Raw genomic sequence first — 17,056 nt, forward strand, 5'->3', positions numbered from 1 at the left:
GGTTTATAGACGACATCTTTGTGGTCTGGACTCATGGTGAAGAAACACTCCTTAATTTCCTCCATAACCTCAACTCCTTTTCAAATCTGAATTTCACCTGGTCCTTCTCCAAAACCCAAGCCACCTTCCTGGATGTTGACCTTCATCTTGTTGAAGCTCACATCCACACCTCTGTCCATATCAAACCCACAAACAAACAAACAACAGTACCTTCACTTTGATAGCTGCCATCCATTCCACATCAAACGCTCCCTTCCCTACAGCCTAGGTATTCGTGGCAAATGTATCTGCTCCAGTGACGAATCCCTCAACAATTACACCAATAACCTAACCAGTGCTTTCCTATCCCGCAACTATCCTGCAGACCTTGTCCACAAACAGATCTCCCGAGCAATACACTCCTCCCCGTCCAACAACAATGTTCCTATCCCCAGACCACACAGAAGCATCTCCCTTGTCACCCAATATTATCCTGGCCTCGAAAACATCAACAAGTTACTCCGCCAGGGATATGACTTTCTCAAGTCAACCCCTGAAATGAGATCATCCCTTGACAAAATTCTCCCCACACCACCCAGAGTTGCCTTTCGTCGCCCCCCTAACCTCCGTAACATCCTTGTTAAACCCTACAATATTCCCAGACTACCTTCTGTACCCAGCGGTTCCTGCCCCTGTAACCGACACCGCTGCAAAACCTGCCCCATGCATCCCCCCACAACCACCTACTCCAGCCCCGCTACTGGTAAAACATATACAATTCAAGGCAGGGCCACATGTGAAACTACACATGTCATTTATCAACTGACATGCCTGCACTGCACAGCCTTTTACATCGGTATGACAACTACTAAACTGGCTGAGCGCATGAACGGACACAGACGAACTGTCCGCCTAGGAGATGTCCAATACCCAGTTGCGGAACATGCCCTCCAGCATAATTCTAGGGACCTAGGAACCTGCTACACTGTATGTGCCATTTGGCTTCTTCGACCCAACACCAGTCCCTCTGAACTGCGGAGATGGGAACTTGCACTCCAACACATCCTTTCATCCCGCCATCCCCTGGACTGAACCTACGTTAAACCACCTCACTCCCATTTACTCTTCAGTCTTCTCCTCTTTCCCTTTCCTCTTTAGCCATTCACGCATCTTTTCGTCATACATAGTTGTGTTTATCTTTATTCTATATACCTCTTTACTTCTGTATGCATCCTATTTGGTTTGAAGCTGGCACAGTACTTTAAGTAGAATATCTTTGGCTTCCCTCTGACAACCATGCCTCCATCCTTGCTACCCTCCCTGTTTTCCTTTCCCTGTTGCTTCATAACCTGGGTTGTGAGTAACTGAATCTACTTTCCCTTCTTCCCTTTCTTTCCCCTCTCTCCTCCCTGATGAAGGAACATTTGTTCCGAAAGCTAGGAACGTAAATTTTTGGTTCTGTTTTTTGTGTATCTATCAGTTGTACTGAGCTAAGTACTGGCCAGTATTGTTAGTATTTATTTCACATCTTTATATGAGATTTTCCATTAATCATTTAGGAAGCATAATTACTTACTTTCAAAATAATTCACAGGTGATATCTGAGGAACTTTGATGTGATGTATGAGCTAAATCATTTTTGTCACACCATAGTAATTCATCACGTAATCAACCTAATATTGTAACTGAGTAGTTTTGAAAAGACTATGGTGTCTTTCAGAGGGAGGGAAAGAAAAAGGCACATATCTGTGAATAGCTGACCCATCTACCAGCAGTCCCAGATACATAATCTAGCAATCTATTAACATATATCATGAGTATTAACAGTCTTAACTAAACACATTCAAGATACTAGAACTCACTTTCACTTTTAACATCTTGTCCCCATTTAGAATGACCTATTAGGCATTGTCTGTAAGCACATAGTTATTCAGTTTGGAGTACTGGTCTAGTATTCTGTAAGAAATCACATAGCTATTCAGTAAACAAAATTTGTGTGCATCAGTTATTACCCAGAAGTCAAGACAAACCACATAAATCTTATGGCACTATCTACAGCCTTCTGGTCTTTGCTAAGGGTGAAACTAGCTTCAAACAGCGTCAGCTTCTGAAGTGCATGATGATTCCTATATAAGAGTTCGTTGTTCTCCAAAAGTATTGTCATAAATCAGTATCAGACATTTTGCACAAGTCTGCAACAAATCTATTTTAGTTGTAGTCTTTAGTCTTGTAAATCTGTCACACAACCTTTGAACTGGTATCCTTAATTTAAGTGACAGTTGGCTGGCACCCCACAAATGAAGTAATTCGTCTGTATGTATGTTTATTGAGATGTTGGATGTCATTTTCACTTGGGATGCAAGCTTTTTTTGGGAATGTATTTATAGTTTGTATCCAGATCATTTTTTGCATTTTCGATAACGTAAAATAACCTCTTCAGAATAGTATTTGCCAGAGGTTATGTTATTCATATGCGATAATGTCAACTTGAAGTGAAATACTCTTGTACTACATAGCTCTTAAACTGTTTGTGTAATTTTCAGGACTTTCATGTATTTCAGTTAACAAAAGTTTTAATATTTTGAAAACATTAATTCTTGCATAAATCCAGCATGTTCGTATAATGACAAATTAATAAACAGTATTATCTCTGCTTCCTTCACTTTTGATAATTATATGAAATATTTCTCTTCATTAAACATTTTTAAAGCTTCCAGTAACACAGGGTCACGGTGTATAAAATAAAATTTGTCAGCATAATTAAATTGTAATACTCCCCCAACAAAATATTTATTTCGAAACTTCAACGTAATTAAAATAACCAAACATCACAACTGACTGAAGTTTGTCATAACACAGTCACAGTATTTAGTCTTTTTCACAGACAACCATTCACTACGAGGTGCAACATACAGACTGGACATTTTTAAAGTGTTTATATTATTTCTCTTTTTGTTGTTGTTGTGGTCTTCAGTCCTTAGACTGGTTTGATGCAGCTCTCCACGCTACTCTATCCTGTGCAAGCTTCTTCATCTCCCAGTACCTACTGCAGACTACATCCTTCTGAATCTGCTTAGTGTATTCATCTCTTGGTCTCCCTCTATGGTTTTTGCCCTCCACGCTGCCCTCCAATACTAAATTGGTGATCCCTCGATGTCTCAGAACATGTCCTACTAACCGATCCCTTCTTCTAGTCAAGTTGTGCCACAAACTCCTCTTCTCACCAATTCTATTCAGTACCTCCTCCTTAGTTTTGTGATCAATCCATCTAATCTTCAGCATTCTTCTGTAGCACCACATTTTGAAAGCTTCTATTCTTTTCTTGTCTAAGCTATTTATCATCCACGTTTCACTTCCATACATGGCTACACTACATACAAATACATTCAGAAACGACTTCCTGACACTTAAATCTATACTCGATGTTAACAATTTTTTCTTCTTCAGAAACGCTTTCCTTTCCATTGCCAGTCTACATTTTATATCCTCTCTACTTCGACCATCATCAGTTATTTTGCTCCCCAAATAGCCAAACCCCTTTACTACTTTAAGCGTCTCATTTCCTAAGCTAATTCCCTCAGCATCACCCGACTTAATTAGACTACATTCCATTATCCTCGTTTTGCTTTTGTGGATGTTCATCTTATACCCTCCTTTCAAGACACTGTCCATTCCGTTCAACTGCTCTTCCAGGTCCTTTGCTGTCTCTGACAGAATTACAATGTCATCGGCGAACCTCTACGTTGTTATTTCTCCTCTGTGGATTTTAATACCTACTCCAAATTTTTCTTTTGTTTCCTTCACTGCTTGCTCAATATACAGATTGAATAACATCGGGGACAGGCTACAACCCTGTCTCACTCCCTTCCCAACCACAGCTTCCCTTTCATACCCCCCGACTCTTATAACTGCCATCTGCTTTCTGTACAAATTGTAAATAGCCTTTTGCTCTCTGTATTTTACCCCTGCCACCTTCAGAATTTGAAAGAGAGTATTCCAATCAACATTGTCACAAGCTTTCTCTAAGTCTACAAATGCTAGAAAACTAGGTTTGCCTTTCCTTAATCTTTCTTCTAAAATAAGTCGTAGGGTCACTATTGCCTCACGTGTTCCAACATTTCTGCGGAATCCAAACTGATCTTCCCCGAGGTCGGCTTCTATCAGTTTTTCCATTCGTCTGTAAAGAATTCGCGTTAGTATTTTGCAGCTGTGACTTATTAAACGGATAGTTCGGTAATTTTCACATCTGTTAACACCTGCTTTCTTTGGGATTGGGATTATTATATTCTTCTTGAAGTCTGATAGTATTTCGTCTGTCTCATACATCTTGCTCACCAGATGGTAGAGTTTTGTCAGGACTGGCTCTCCCAAGGTTGTCAGTAGTTCTAATGGAATGTTGTCTACTTCGGGGGCCTTTTTTCGACTCAGGTCTTTCAGTGCTCTTTCAAACTCTTCATGCAATATCATATCTCCCATTTCATCTTCATCTACATCCTCTTCCATTTACATAATATTGTCCTCAAGTACAACGCCCTTGTATAGGCCCTCTATATACTCCTTCCACCTTTCTGCTTTCCTTTCTTTGCTTAGAACTGGGTTTCCATCAAAGCTCTGGAGATTCATGTAAGTGGTTCTCCGTTCTCCAAAGGTCTCTTTAATTTTCCTGTAGGCAGTATCTGTCTTACCCCTAGTGAGAGAAGCCTCTACATCCTTACATTTGTCCTCTAGACATCCCTGCTTAGCCATTTTGCACTTCCTGTCAATCTCATTTTTGAGACGTTTGTATTCCTTTTTGCCTGCTTCATTTACGGCATTTTTATATTTTCTCCTTTCATCAATTAAATTCAATATTTCTTCTGTTACCCAAGGGTTTCTACTAGCCCTCGTCTTTTTACTTATTTGATCCTCTGCTGCCTTCACTATTTCATCCCTCAAAGCTACCCATTCTTCTTCTACTGTATTTCTTCCCCCCATTCCTGTCAACTGTTCCCTTATGCTCTCCCTGAAACTCTGTACAATCTCTGTTTATTTCAGTTTATTCAGGTCCCATCTCCTTAAATTCCCACCTTTTTGCAGTTTCTTCAGTTTTAATCTACTGTTCATAACCAATAGATTGTGGTCAGAGTCCACATCTGCCCCTGGTAATGTCTTACAATTTAAAACTTGGTTCCTAAATCTCTGTCTTACCATTATATAATCAATCTGATACCTTTTAGTATCTCCAGGGTTCTTCCATGTATACAACCTTCTTTCATGATTCTTAAACCAAGTGTTAGCTATGATTAAGTTATGCTCTGTGCAAAATTCTACCAGGCGGCTTCCTCTTTCATTTCTTAGCCCCAATCCATATTCACCTACTATGTTTCCTTCTCTCCCTTTTCCTACTGACGACTTCCAGTCACCCATGACTATTAAATTTTCGTTTCCCTTCACTATCTGAATAATTTCTTTTATCTCATCATACATTTCATCAATTTCTTTGTCATCTGCAGAGCTAGTTGGCATATAAACTTGTACTACTGTAGTAGATGTGGGCGTTGTGTCTGTCTTGGCCACAATAATGCGTTCACTATGCTGTTTGTAGTAACTTACCTGTACACCTATTTTTTTATTCATTATTAAACCTAATCCTGCATTACCCCTATTTGATTTTGTATTTATAACCCTGTATTCACCTGACCAGAAGTCTTGTTCCTCCTGCCACCGAACTTCACTAATTTCCACTATATCTAACTTTAACCTATACATTTCCCTTTTTAAATTTTCTAACCTACCTGCCCGATTAAGGGATCTGACATTCTACGCTCCGATCCGAAGAACGCCAGTTTTTTTTCTCCTGATAACAACGTCCTCTTGAGTAGTCCCTGCCCGGAGATCCGATTTCTCTTTTTAAAATTACAAAAATAATTACAACAGAGCTCTGAACAAAATGGCAGTATCTTCTAAGGGTACCTGGCCATCAGGTAATGTTATCAATGTGACCAATGCTATCCTTACATTGTTCAGGTGCCAAAGCCAGCAATGTGCTTGAAATTTCTTAAACGCCCAATTTTTATAGTTGTATGCAATGCTACCTTGCTCCTGCAATGTAAAATAAACAGCTGCTAGGGGAGGGGTAACTTCTGTTGCTGATTTGATGCATAGACTAGTACAGAAATATGTTTAATACCATGATTGTTCAGACTTTCTTGATGAAAGTTTATGTATATTGATCCGCCTGCTGAAACTAATAGGTCTACTTACTGTGTTGTGTAAAAGGTAATACAGTGGAACTTTGATTTTAAGTTCTCTGATTTTATGTTTTTCGTGATTCTACACCATAAATTTGTAGCCCCTGTGAAAAACCCATAAGATCAGAGCTAAAAAATCCCCCATTTTATGTTTCTTTCTAGAAGGGTTTACTCGATTCTACACTCCTATTTGACATCTTGCTTGACTTCGTTTCATTTTCTTCCTGTTGACATTTGATGTGACTGAACAAGTTATAAGTGGTGTGAAGGGCAGACAGTTCACACCATGGGTGGTGGCATAAGAGTTAAGAGAATGTTTTAGGCCTTTGCAGAGAATGGAGATGTGAGATAGGAAATGCTGACGTAATGCGTAATCGGTGTTGCCAAGACAGCTTGCAATGTTTAACTACACCGCACAGTGATGGGTCGAATACGTTTCACACTACTTTTTGCAGGAAGCGGCTATCGATTTTTTGCTATAGCACCAAGTTGATATTTATGGCTGTCTTAGTGACGGGAGAATCTCGGTTGCAGCAAGAACTATTTAGAGAAATATATATGTGGTTTTACAACATGGGAAATATTTGTGACAAGGAAGAATGTGAATGTTATTGCTCATCATTTCACTTGCAGCAACTGAATCTGTCCTCGTAGGTTCCTGCCTAACCACACACTCAGAAATCACCACATATTTGGAAGTAAACAGTGAAGTATTTGTAACAAGAGACACTAGTAATTTTATTGCTGCTCATATTACTCAGAGGAATGTAAGCTGTCCTCTTAGGTTTCTGCCTAACCACGCACTCTGATATCACCACACATTAGGAAATAAACAGGCAAATATATATTTATTTCATCCTCTAACAAGACAGAAATGTTTAATAACATCAAATAGTGCATAACATTTGTATTACAATCATAACAAAGTTCAAGAACTTGATGATAATGCTAAGTTGAAGAAAAATTTTCGCAAACTACGAGTTGCAAATCTGTAACCTTGAACTCAGCTAACCATAATGTTATCCATATTGCTAGAGCTTATTCTTCTGAATTTTGTTTTGTGCATTAGTTATCATAAAATCTCTTCAAGCCTTACATCATTGATGCTTTATTAATTGACATTTAATGATAAGTGTGATGTATTTGTGATATACTTCCAATGCACTGTTGCTTATAAACAGCATACTACATGCATATGTCACACTCTATGAAGGAAATAAACAATTGAAATTCACACAGTTCACACAGTGGTTGTTCACAAGCGCTCGCAAAAGTTGACAGTTGAAAGCCCACTAGTAATGTCACCACTGTGGAAAGTAGTGTGAAGCTGCACACTGCCCTTGGAAACCTGGATCTGTTGGAAATGTTTCCTAAATCTGTTTTGAACTTTGTTTCTTGTGTCTGTTTCTGTCCACAATATCAGCAAACATTTCTCAGTGTATTCACATTGTCAGCAACACTATTTGTTGTATTGTTTTCGTACTGCCTGCTGTATTGTGTCATGTCTAGAGACAAGGAAACTGTAATATGTGCTGCTGCGTTATTAGTACTCGAAGGGTCACACAAACAAAATGAAAGACATTGTTGATGTTCATTCTTTTTTTTATTAATTTATTGTGACGTGTGACCTGAAGGCCATAGTATCTCTCAATGTTTTGTAGTTGTAGAGAATAATGATGCATTTATTAAAGAATTTCATAATTGATTTTAAAACTATGATATTAGTTTGATGTAGAGTTCATGTAGTAGTTGGTAATGGTCAATAAAATTGGATTAGTTGTCGTATGAAATCAATTTGTTGGTGCTTACAGTCATCGTCTTTGGCGAGTGAAAACATACTATAGAACAACAGGTGGGAAAAACTTGCTACATATGGGAACTGAATATGGAAGACAGCTATAGTTTGCATAATTTCACTTGGATATCATCTAACAATTTTGAATTTCTGGCAAACATGATATCACCGTTTCTTAAAAAAAAAATTCAGGAAAGCATTTACAACCAGACCTGCAGTTAGTGTTAGTTTTTTGTCAACAGGAGATTCATTCCAGAGTCTTCAATATTTATTTCACATTTTGAAATGAATTGTGACATATGACCTTATTTTCTTTTCTACACAGTCTTTGTTAGTATTCTACCAAATGTAGCAGCAGTTTTCTGCAGAGCGTCTTGCTTTATTGCTGTTCTTCTACTGCTTGCTTCATATATTCCGCAAGCAGCCATCAGCCTGGTACAACAAAAACAACTCAACAGTCTGCTGCTTTATTCACAGAGTTTCTTTTTTTCTGGAAAAACTTACTATAACAAGAGGGAACATAAACACATAACAACTGCATACAACAGACGACACAATGTGACATATAAACATACACTAATGCCATGCGGCAGTGAGGTGCCTGAAACATTGCTTCTTTTGATCTGTACTGACACTGATAGGGATACATGTTTTCGTGCTTCAAAAGATGTTTCCAAATGGTGTCCACATCAAGTAGCCAGAAACATGTTACAAAAACACCTTTCAAGCTTAGTGTGTACACAGCTTGAAGTCTACTCTACCCATTTAAACTGCCATTGGCTACAGAAGGAAAACACACACACACACACACACACACACACACATTAGATTTTAGATTCCAATGCCTTTCACCATACTTCACAGTTTTTGGTTTAATTCACCATGTTCAACAGTTTTGCTTTTTCTAGGTTAACACAAAGGAAAGATGTCCCAAAAACATATGTTTTGATGTATAATTTGCAGTCATAGCATGTTGGAAAGTAGCTTGATTACCTTGTACACAGATATCAATTTCAATTGTATGGTGAGTTTTCACTTGCTGTTAAATATCTGCAATTTTTGCCACTCATTATTATATAAACATTGCATTGTACATTTCATTTCCTTCACTTCTACAGATTTTGTATAATGTATTGGTGAGTATTACAATTTTTAAACATATCCGCCAATTATGTATGTTTTTACTTGTGTTTTGGGGGTTTTAATGTGTTCCTTGATTCTGTATTTCCTCAATTTTGTACCGAGCGAGGTGGCACAGTGGTTAGACACTGGACTCACATTCGGGAGGACGGTTCAATCCCGCATCCAGCCATCCTGTTTAGGTTTTCCGTGATTTCCCTAAATCGCTGCAGGCAAATGCCAGGATGGTTCCTTTCAAAGGGCACGGCCGACGTCCTTCCCCGTCCTTCCCTAATCCGATGAGATCGATGACCTCGCTGTCTGGTCTCCTTCCCCAAACAACCCAACCCCAACCCCTCAGTTTTGCCTTTTTAGGTGTGGATCACACGTAAATGTAAAACCAGGTGTGTTCAATATTGTGTGCATATGTGGAATGTCAGATTCTGGATAAACTATAAAAACTGTTGAACAAAGATATAAAGAACACAAGTTTTACACTCAATTCAAGCAGCCTACTGAATCAGCTGTCAACTAAGATTGTTTCTCCTGTAAATATAAAATTAAACATGAAGATACCATCATTGTGGTACAGATGATGAATGTCTGGGTCAGAGCAGTAAAGGAGACAACCAAAATTAGTTGCAGACAATGTAATCAAAGGCAACAGTGGCTTCAGCTTAAGTTAAATGTGGGATCTGGCACTTAGTTTGCTTAAACTGTGTCAGAAAACCTCTGCGCTCGCTCTTTGCTCATAGATAATTCCTATTGCTCTGGACAAAGAATATTGTCTTGTAGCCTTCAGATTACCTATTTTTTATGTTTTGGCATTGCATTTTTGTTGCTTTTCAATTTCTGTTGGCTATTGTGTTGTTTAACGGCTGTGGAAAACATTCACTTGGGTGGTGCACAGCTTGAACCATTCATAGTTTGGTTGGTGTCAAAATGATGAACAGTTATATCTGTGCTTGACACCTGATGTAGACAACTAGATAAGCTGTTAAAATATTTTATGTATATAAAATGACAACTCTGCTGCAAACTCAAAAACTTTTGAACCATGTTTAATAACATTTCATATGAATCTCTTTCTTCCCTGATAATAATAAATACATTCCTCAGCTCTCAATCAATTACTGGCAAACTGAAGTAGGCATTTATTATGAGGACCATCCAATAAATAATGCCACGCATATTTTCCCAGACAGTTACGGTTGGAAAAAAATGTGGAATAATTGTGGGACATCATGGATTATTCCCCCTTCAACCCCTATAGTTTCATGATGATCTGATAGGTGGCAGTGCTATATAACTACAAGACCTGACAATGAACAAAAGCATGGTGAGTTGTTGAGCAAGGTGTCTGTCCTCATTGCTATAAAGTCGTGCAGAAGTGTCCGATCTCCCGTGTGCCAGCTGCCCACAAACATACAGACACTCTTATGTCAGGTGATGCAAACAAACTTCTTCTCCATGACAACACAGGACCTCATACAAGTCTGCACACCCAAGAGCAGATCACAAAGCGTCATTAGACTGTTCTTTCTCATCCACCCTACAGCTCAGATATTGCACCTTCCATCCGTTAAGCCCAATGAAGGATGCACTCTGTGGGAAGCAATACGTGGATAATGGGCGGTTATTGATGCATCAAGATGTTGGCTCTGACATCAACCATTAGAGTGATACCGCACAGTCATACAGATCCTCCAGTAAGGTGGCATAAGGCCATCACATTGAATGGAGATTATGCTGAAAATATGAATTTGTAGTGTTCAGGAGGCGAAATTTCAGTACTGCCAAAATACATATTTAGAAGTGAAAAAACTGCTTCTGGCATTTGAAGATATTAGTTGCTTCATGAGGGAGAAAAGAGGGGTGGATTGGACGTGGTTAGAAGGGAAGGGCAGTTCCCTTAGAATCCAGGATGAGAGGGACCCAACTGTTTTAAGGACAAGGGCAAACAGAGGTGAAACTTTTTTTTTCATTTTAAAAAATTGTGTGTCAGCAGTTCTACAATTTTGAGTCTCAAGGCTTAAATACTGGCTAATTTGATGCTAGTTATCATTCAGCATGGCCAGGTGACGTGTTATATTTTATTTTATAGAAGCCAAAGTACAACACTTTTGGTTGTCATGTCATTAAAATTAATTTAAAATATAGTACAAATATAAGATAAATAATTTTCATATGTGTTCGCATTCAGGAAAACCAACTATACCTTTGCTGTTAGGAAGAAGTAGGATTAAAAACTGCTTCAGACCAGTTTGTAAAAATTCGTTTTGAAAGTGTTCAAAATTTCATTTATGAAAGTTACGTGAGATAAAAGAAAAAATAATAATTTACTTATTAATGTGTACAGTGAGCATGTGGACAGCTCCAGCTTACAACATTTCGTGACCGTAATTATTTTATAATTGTAATACAAAAATATTTTATTTTGGCTTCTGCAGAAAAAAATAAGAGTCTATAAACACCTCCATTACCAAACAGATCAAGAAGCCAGATTCTTCAAACAGAGTTGATGTAAGTAACCAAACATCTCTTGTAAACCAGAGCTATAAGAAATGAGGAGGAAATTTGTGAAAAGCAGTTGTCATTTTTCATGCAAAAGTTTTTTAAGGCAGAACTAGGACTTGAAACTGGTGAAGAGATTGTGAGATTCTACAGAACAATTGCTCTAGTTTTACATTTGTAGTAGTGTAGTCTACAGAGCTTGACAACAATATCATTAAGGTCTAGGTATATGATATCTGTAATTCTCACAAACGGACTGTGAATCGTAAAGATATTACAGTTACTGGATGTAAAGATTCATAAACAGTTTAAAGACAGCTGTGCATTGATTTTGATGCAACAAAGTGATTAGACAGAAAATGCACTTAATATGTGGCCATTTTCTTTTCCTTTTGCTTGAAAGCAAGCATTCTGAATCATCAGAAGCTATTTTGAAAAAGGCCTTGGTGATGTTGCAGGCAGTATGAGAAGATAGGTTCCAGTATCCCTTCCAGGAATGGTACATACATTGGACAAAATGCTTAAAATTCAGAGGAGACTGTTCAAAAACGGAATATACAAATTTGAAACTTGGCCAAACTAATTGATATTCATATTCGTTTGATTTTTGTTTGTACATGGAAGCAGTTTCGTATTTCTATTTGCAATCCCACTGGTGTGTGTGTGTGTGTGTGTGTGTGTGTGTGTGTGTGTGTGCACGTGCGCTTACCTTCCTAAACTGAATTATCTGGGCTTGTAGCATCTTGAGTATGAATTTATGTGTCATAATGTACATTTTGATTGTGCGTAGTCACTGTTCTGATTTAAATGTACAAATTCAGCAGCTAAGTTTCTATTGTTTACTCTGTCCTATGACAATTGCGTAACTTATTCACAGTTTCTTATAGTGACTCATTTTATTGTGACTTCATGAAGATTCATCATATTGCTTGCCAAAATTATACAGAATCATTAAGATACTGTAATCTATTGAGCACAGAACTTCATTCAGTAACAGATTTAGTTTAATTCCAGTGGAAAAAGCCAAATATTTATTTTTATCACAAATATAGAAAGTTTGTAATGACAGCACAAATATCCAGAGAATATGTTGATTTGCCTCTATTATCCGTTATGGTATTCATTGGCAGTTAGATTATACAGAAAGAAAAATTAATTGCAGTTCTTAGTCTGTAGACTAGAATATTTTCTTAGTGACAGTTGTTGATTTGCCTCTATTATCCGTTATGGTATTCATTGGCAGTTAGATTATACAGAAAGTAAAATTAATTGCAGTTCTTAGTCTGTAGACTAGAATATTTTCTTCGTGACAGTTTCAATTTCTTGTTTTTTAAGAGAAGCTCAGGAAAGCACCTCTCCTGATGAGGATAGTGAAAAAGTGGCACAGAAACTTGAAGAGGAACGTGAGCGTGTGCAGAAACTGCGACTTTTATTGGCAAAGAGAAACCGATCCATAGCAGCATTGCAGAGACAGTTGGATGAAGTGCCAGGCCGTGCTGAGTTGGCACAATACCAACGACGTTTCCTGGAACTATATAACCAAGGTCTGCAATCAGATTTCGTTATCTCCTTGCCTATGGTAACATTTAAACTATTCCAATATCTGTAATGCAATTTCAAATACTTTGCAGGAATCATGTTTAAAAATCTGTTATTTCTTATTTTTACTATCACAGTTTCTAGTGTTTGCTTCACATATGTACCCTCACTGTCAACAAACATTTGTACTACTAAATTCATGAATTACGGCCCTGCTGTACTGGGACACCACGGCAGGTCTGCTGGCCACTCTGCTGGCAGCGCTCAGGTCTGGCAGCACAAGACACTAGCAGAGGCGCCAGAGGAATGCCTTCAGTCTTCGCTCAGTAGAAGAGCTGCAAGCTTTATGTGCAAGTTTGAAATAGGGAATGTAGAAAACGTAGTTCTGAGCAAATCCCTTCATTGCTGATCTGATATTAACAAGTTATTTGATACACCTTATAATGATTTAAGAAACCACAGCACTAAATTTTCCACTATTCTGAGAATGTCATTCTGTTCATTTGATGAGGCAGTGGAGAGCTCCCGAGATTGACAAAAAGATCACTGTTTTAAGGAAAGCAATCTCACTAGAGGAAAAGATTTTTGTGACCTGTGTACTCGGTAGCTAATTGTTTGTTGTCTGCAGTGATAGTCGCAGTGTTAGTTGCAACTATAAAATATACACAGAAGAGCTTTTCAATTTTTATTTGAAAAGTATGTTATTGTAAAGTGAAAGTAAATTTACAAATGTTTTAGACAAGATGTCAGGAACTTGTCTTCTTTGTTTAAATATCTTTTTTCTTAAAATAATTCTTGCATGTCTGTATTTGGTCTGTTAGCATAACTTGCTTCTGCAGATGTAGCTATGCTATTTCAGTCTGGGAGTAGGTTTTGAGGAAAACTCGCATAGCCCGGATAGTAAACGTTTTTTGTCTGTGGTGTAAAGCTCTTGTGGCTATAGTGCAGCATCAGGAATAGGCTGTGAGGAAAAGGAGGATTGATAATTTCCATTATCTCCATCCATCCAGAGTACAGAAAGTGCATTATTGTAAGTTGTTTGAACCTTATTGTAATGTGGAGAGGCTTATTCTTCGAACTGAACTTCATTTATGACCCTCGTAGTTCCAACACTTTGTTTTCCAGCTCAAATTTTGAAAAGTTCTGAGATTGGGTGTCTCAAGTTGCTGATCTCATCTGAATCTCACAGATAAAAGATTTGGTGTCAAAACTATCCACAGCGCTCACGTGAGCAGGTAAAACTAGGTACATGTGAGTGGCAGGCAGCGCTTGGCAGCTCTGCTGGTGACCTGGTGTAGGAGCGGCCATGGGTCACCATATACTTCACTGGCAGCACCGCCAGTCTGGCATACCTGCCGGCAGAACCTCGCAGCAGCTGCCCTGCCAGCAGAGCTGCCAAGTTCAGGTAAATCCCAAGTGCGGGAGGCCCCCTTATGTCCCTTGCTTCTGTCTGGCATCTCTGCCAGAAGACCTGCCATGGCATCCCAGTGCAGTGGCGCCCTTAATCTTGCCTCAGTTGTACTTAAATAAACAAGAAAAAACATATTCACATGTACACAAGTTGTTGTTCTTAAATCACAAAGCACTTTCAGTAATGAGTATAACTACATCTGCTGAATACATGTAACAGTTGGCTTTTATTAATTTGGTGTACTGTTACTTGTACTTGGAAAAGCTGTTAGTCAATTTGTTCTTTTGCCAAACTTGTCTGATGCTCCCTCAATTGTAAGTGTGTAAGTGCCATGGGAAGTTGATAGTACGATAGTTGTCACATTTATCTGCTGTAGCTATGTTCCTTGGAAAGTCCAGTAGTATATCTTAAGTCTTGTTGATTCTACACTTTAATCTGAATAATCTATTGATGCCACACGCCACCTAAAGATTATGGACATTTGAAAGAAATTTTATCTGTTCTTACTGCCTTGTATTATCATAAGCCTTTCACAGTTCTGCCAAATGCTAATTCTGTATTCCCTATCCCCAACAAAGCAACACTCATTTCTTAATCTGTCATGTTAGCAGGTGGTTTATCCTATTTGTAGCGGACCTCAAATACTCTTTCCAACTGTTTGCTCTCTCCTATTGTGTTTGACTGTTTACTTTCATTTGCAATCTTAATGTTCATATCTTTGCTTTTAAATTCTAAGTCATATTGGCATCTCTTACTGTGCTGAATCTGTTCTTCCAACAACAGTTTCTTTTTACACGTTACATTCTTCTTGGAGTTGTTTTGATTTAGCGTATTGACACTTCCTATTGTTTTCATTTTTAAGTCCAAATTCAGAAGACATTTCAGAGGTTTGAAAATATTGTTGTTATTGTACTATAAGTAATCATTAGGTCATCCCACCAGAATAATAATAATAATAATAATAATAATAGTGTCTCTTTGTGCCCATAATTGTTAAAGATAAACTCTTAGATGTTTTTAAATTGTCATACAGCAAATACAGGGCATTTCAAAAAGATTCATTCGATTTCATAAGACTTGTATCTTCTGCATGAATGACAGAAACTTTGGGTAAATTTTGACTTTTGAATCAGGCTACAAAGCATTTTCTTTCAGAAGAGGCATCTGATTTTAGTAGGGTTGTGTGTGTATACACTCATGGGATGCTTCTCACAATTACGTTTTCAATCATACTTTTCATTTACCTTTCACAAACGTTCAATATGCTCTCATCTAGATGCACAGCAAACATCCAGATGATATTCCGACTCATCCCATACATTTGGGAGTATGTCTGATAAAGTATTGCAGTTACTGCTGTTGCTATGCAGTGTTACAGTTCATCTAGAAACAGAAAGGAGGCATGTAGGAGTGCTTCGCAAACCTCCACAGAAACATCACATACAATGAAATCAGGCGACCTTGGAGGCCAATGGTGCAGTGTGATATCTTTATGCTCCTTATGAGCAACCCATCATTGTGGCAGTTCATTGTTAAGAAATGCTCTTACCTGCAGATGGCTGTGTGGCAGTACTTGGTCCTATTGAAACATGAAATTTTCAGCATGTGGGTTAAGCAAGGTATCCAACATCTGTAAGTATGTGTCGTTGTGTCCAGAGGAAGGAGTGGGCCATAAATCTCTTCCCAGGAAATGGTGCAAAACACATGAAGCTGATGGGGGGGAGGGGGTCTCTCTCATGTTCACTTACGTTATGTGGCTACTTTGTCCCCAATATTCTTCACTTTGATGGTTCACATTTGCACTTAAGTGGACCATTGCCTCATCTCTGAACATTAAACATGAAAGGAAATTATCTTCCATCTCCACACCCAGAATGAATTCACAAGGTTGTACACATTGTGACTAATTACCATCGTGAAGGGCTTGTAGCGACTGAAACCTGTGTATTTGGGGTAAAGTAAACATTGTGTAAAACTTTGTTGAACGAGCACACATGGGGACATGTGAATTTCCTCTTGCATAAGCAACCATTGTCTTATAACAGCTGATGCCACGACGAATACTTCATGCTGTAGGTGGTGCAGTGCTGTAGGCCAGTCTTGCGTGGCATTATTCTTAATGCTGTCCATTCCACTGCGAGTTCATCTACTTATTGTATTTTTTCATGGTGAACATTATTTTGAATTTTCCCTACAGCACAACATTAGTACATCTGTGTGCTCTATATACTCACAGTGATACAATTCTGTTATACTCACAGTGATACAATTCTGTAACTTAAAACTAAGAGTCTCTTCAGTCTTCCATTTGAGCATGTAGTACTCTTGCCTAGAAATTTACCAGTTTCTTCTGTTTTGTTAGTGATGTACTAAATCTGCTAGACCACTTTTAAATTTTTTATCATCAGTATTGCTATCTGCAAGTGTTCTGCCCTTATTGGCACATGTTGTGCAGGCTGCAAGTTGAAA

At 38.2% G+C, this 17,056-nt stretch overlaps 1 protein-coding gene across 2 annotated transcripts in view; it reads left to right on the forward strand.

Moving 5' to 3' along the window:
• The window catches only part of LOC124612862 (coiled-coil domain-containing protein 93), an 82,419-nt gene that overhangs the window by 55,251 nt on the left and 10,112 nt on the right, over positions 1-17,056 (forward strand). For both annotated transcript variants that reach the window (XM_047141293.1, XM_047141292.1), the window contains one exon: positions 12,973-13,181. In XM_047141293.1, coding sequence (XP_046997249.1) covers positions 12,973-13,181 — 209 coding nt within the window. The remainder of the gene's footprint in view (positions 1-12,972; positions 13,182-17,056) is intronic.

Source organism: Schistocerca americana, chromosome 4 (assembly GCF_021461395.2).
Source record: "Schistocerca americana isolate TAMUIC-IGC-003095 chromosome 4, iqSchAmer2.1, whole genome shotgun sequence".
Lineage (NCBI taxonomy): Eukaryota > Metazoa > Arthropoda > Insecta > Orthoptera > Acrididae > Schistocerca > Schistocerca americana.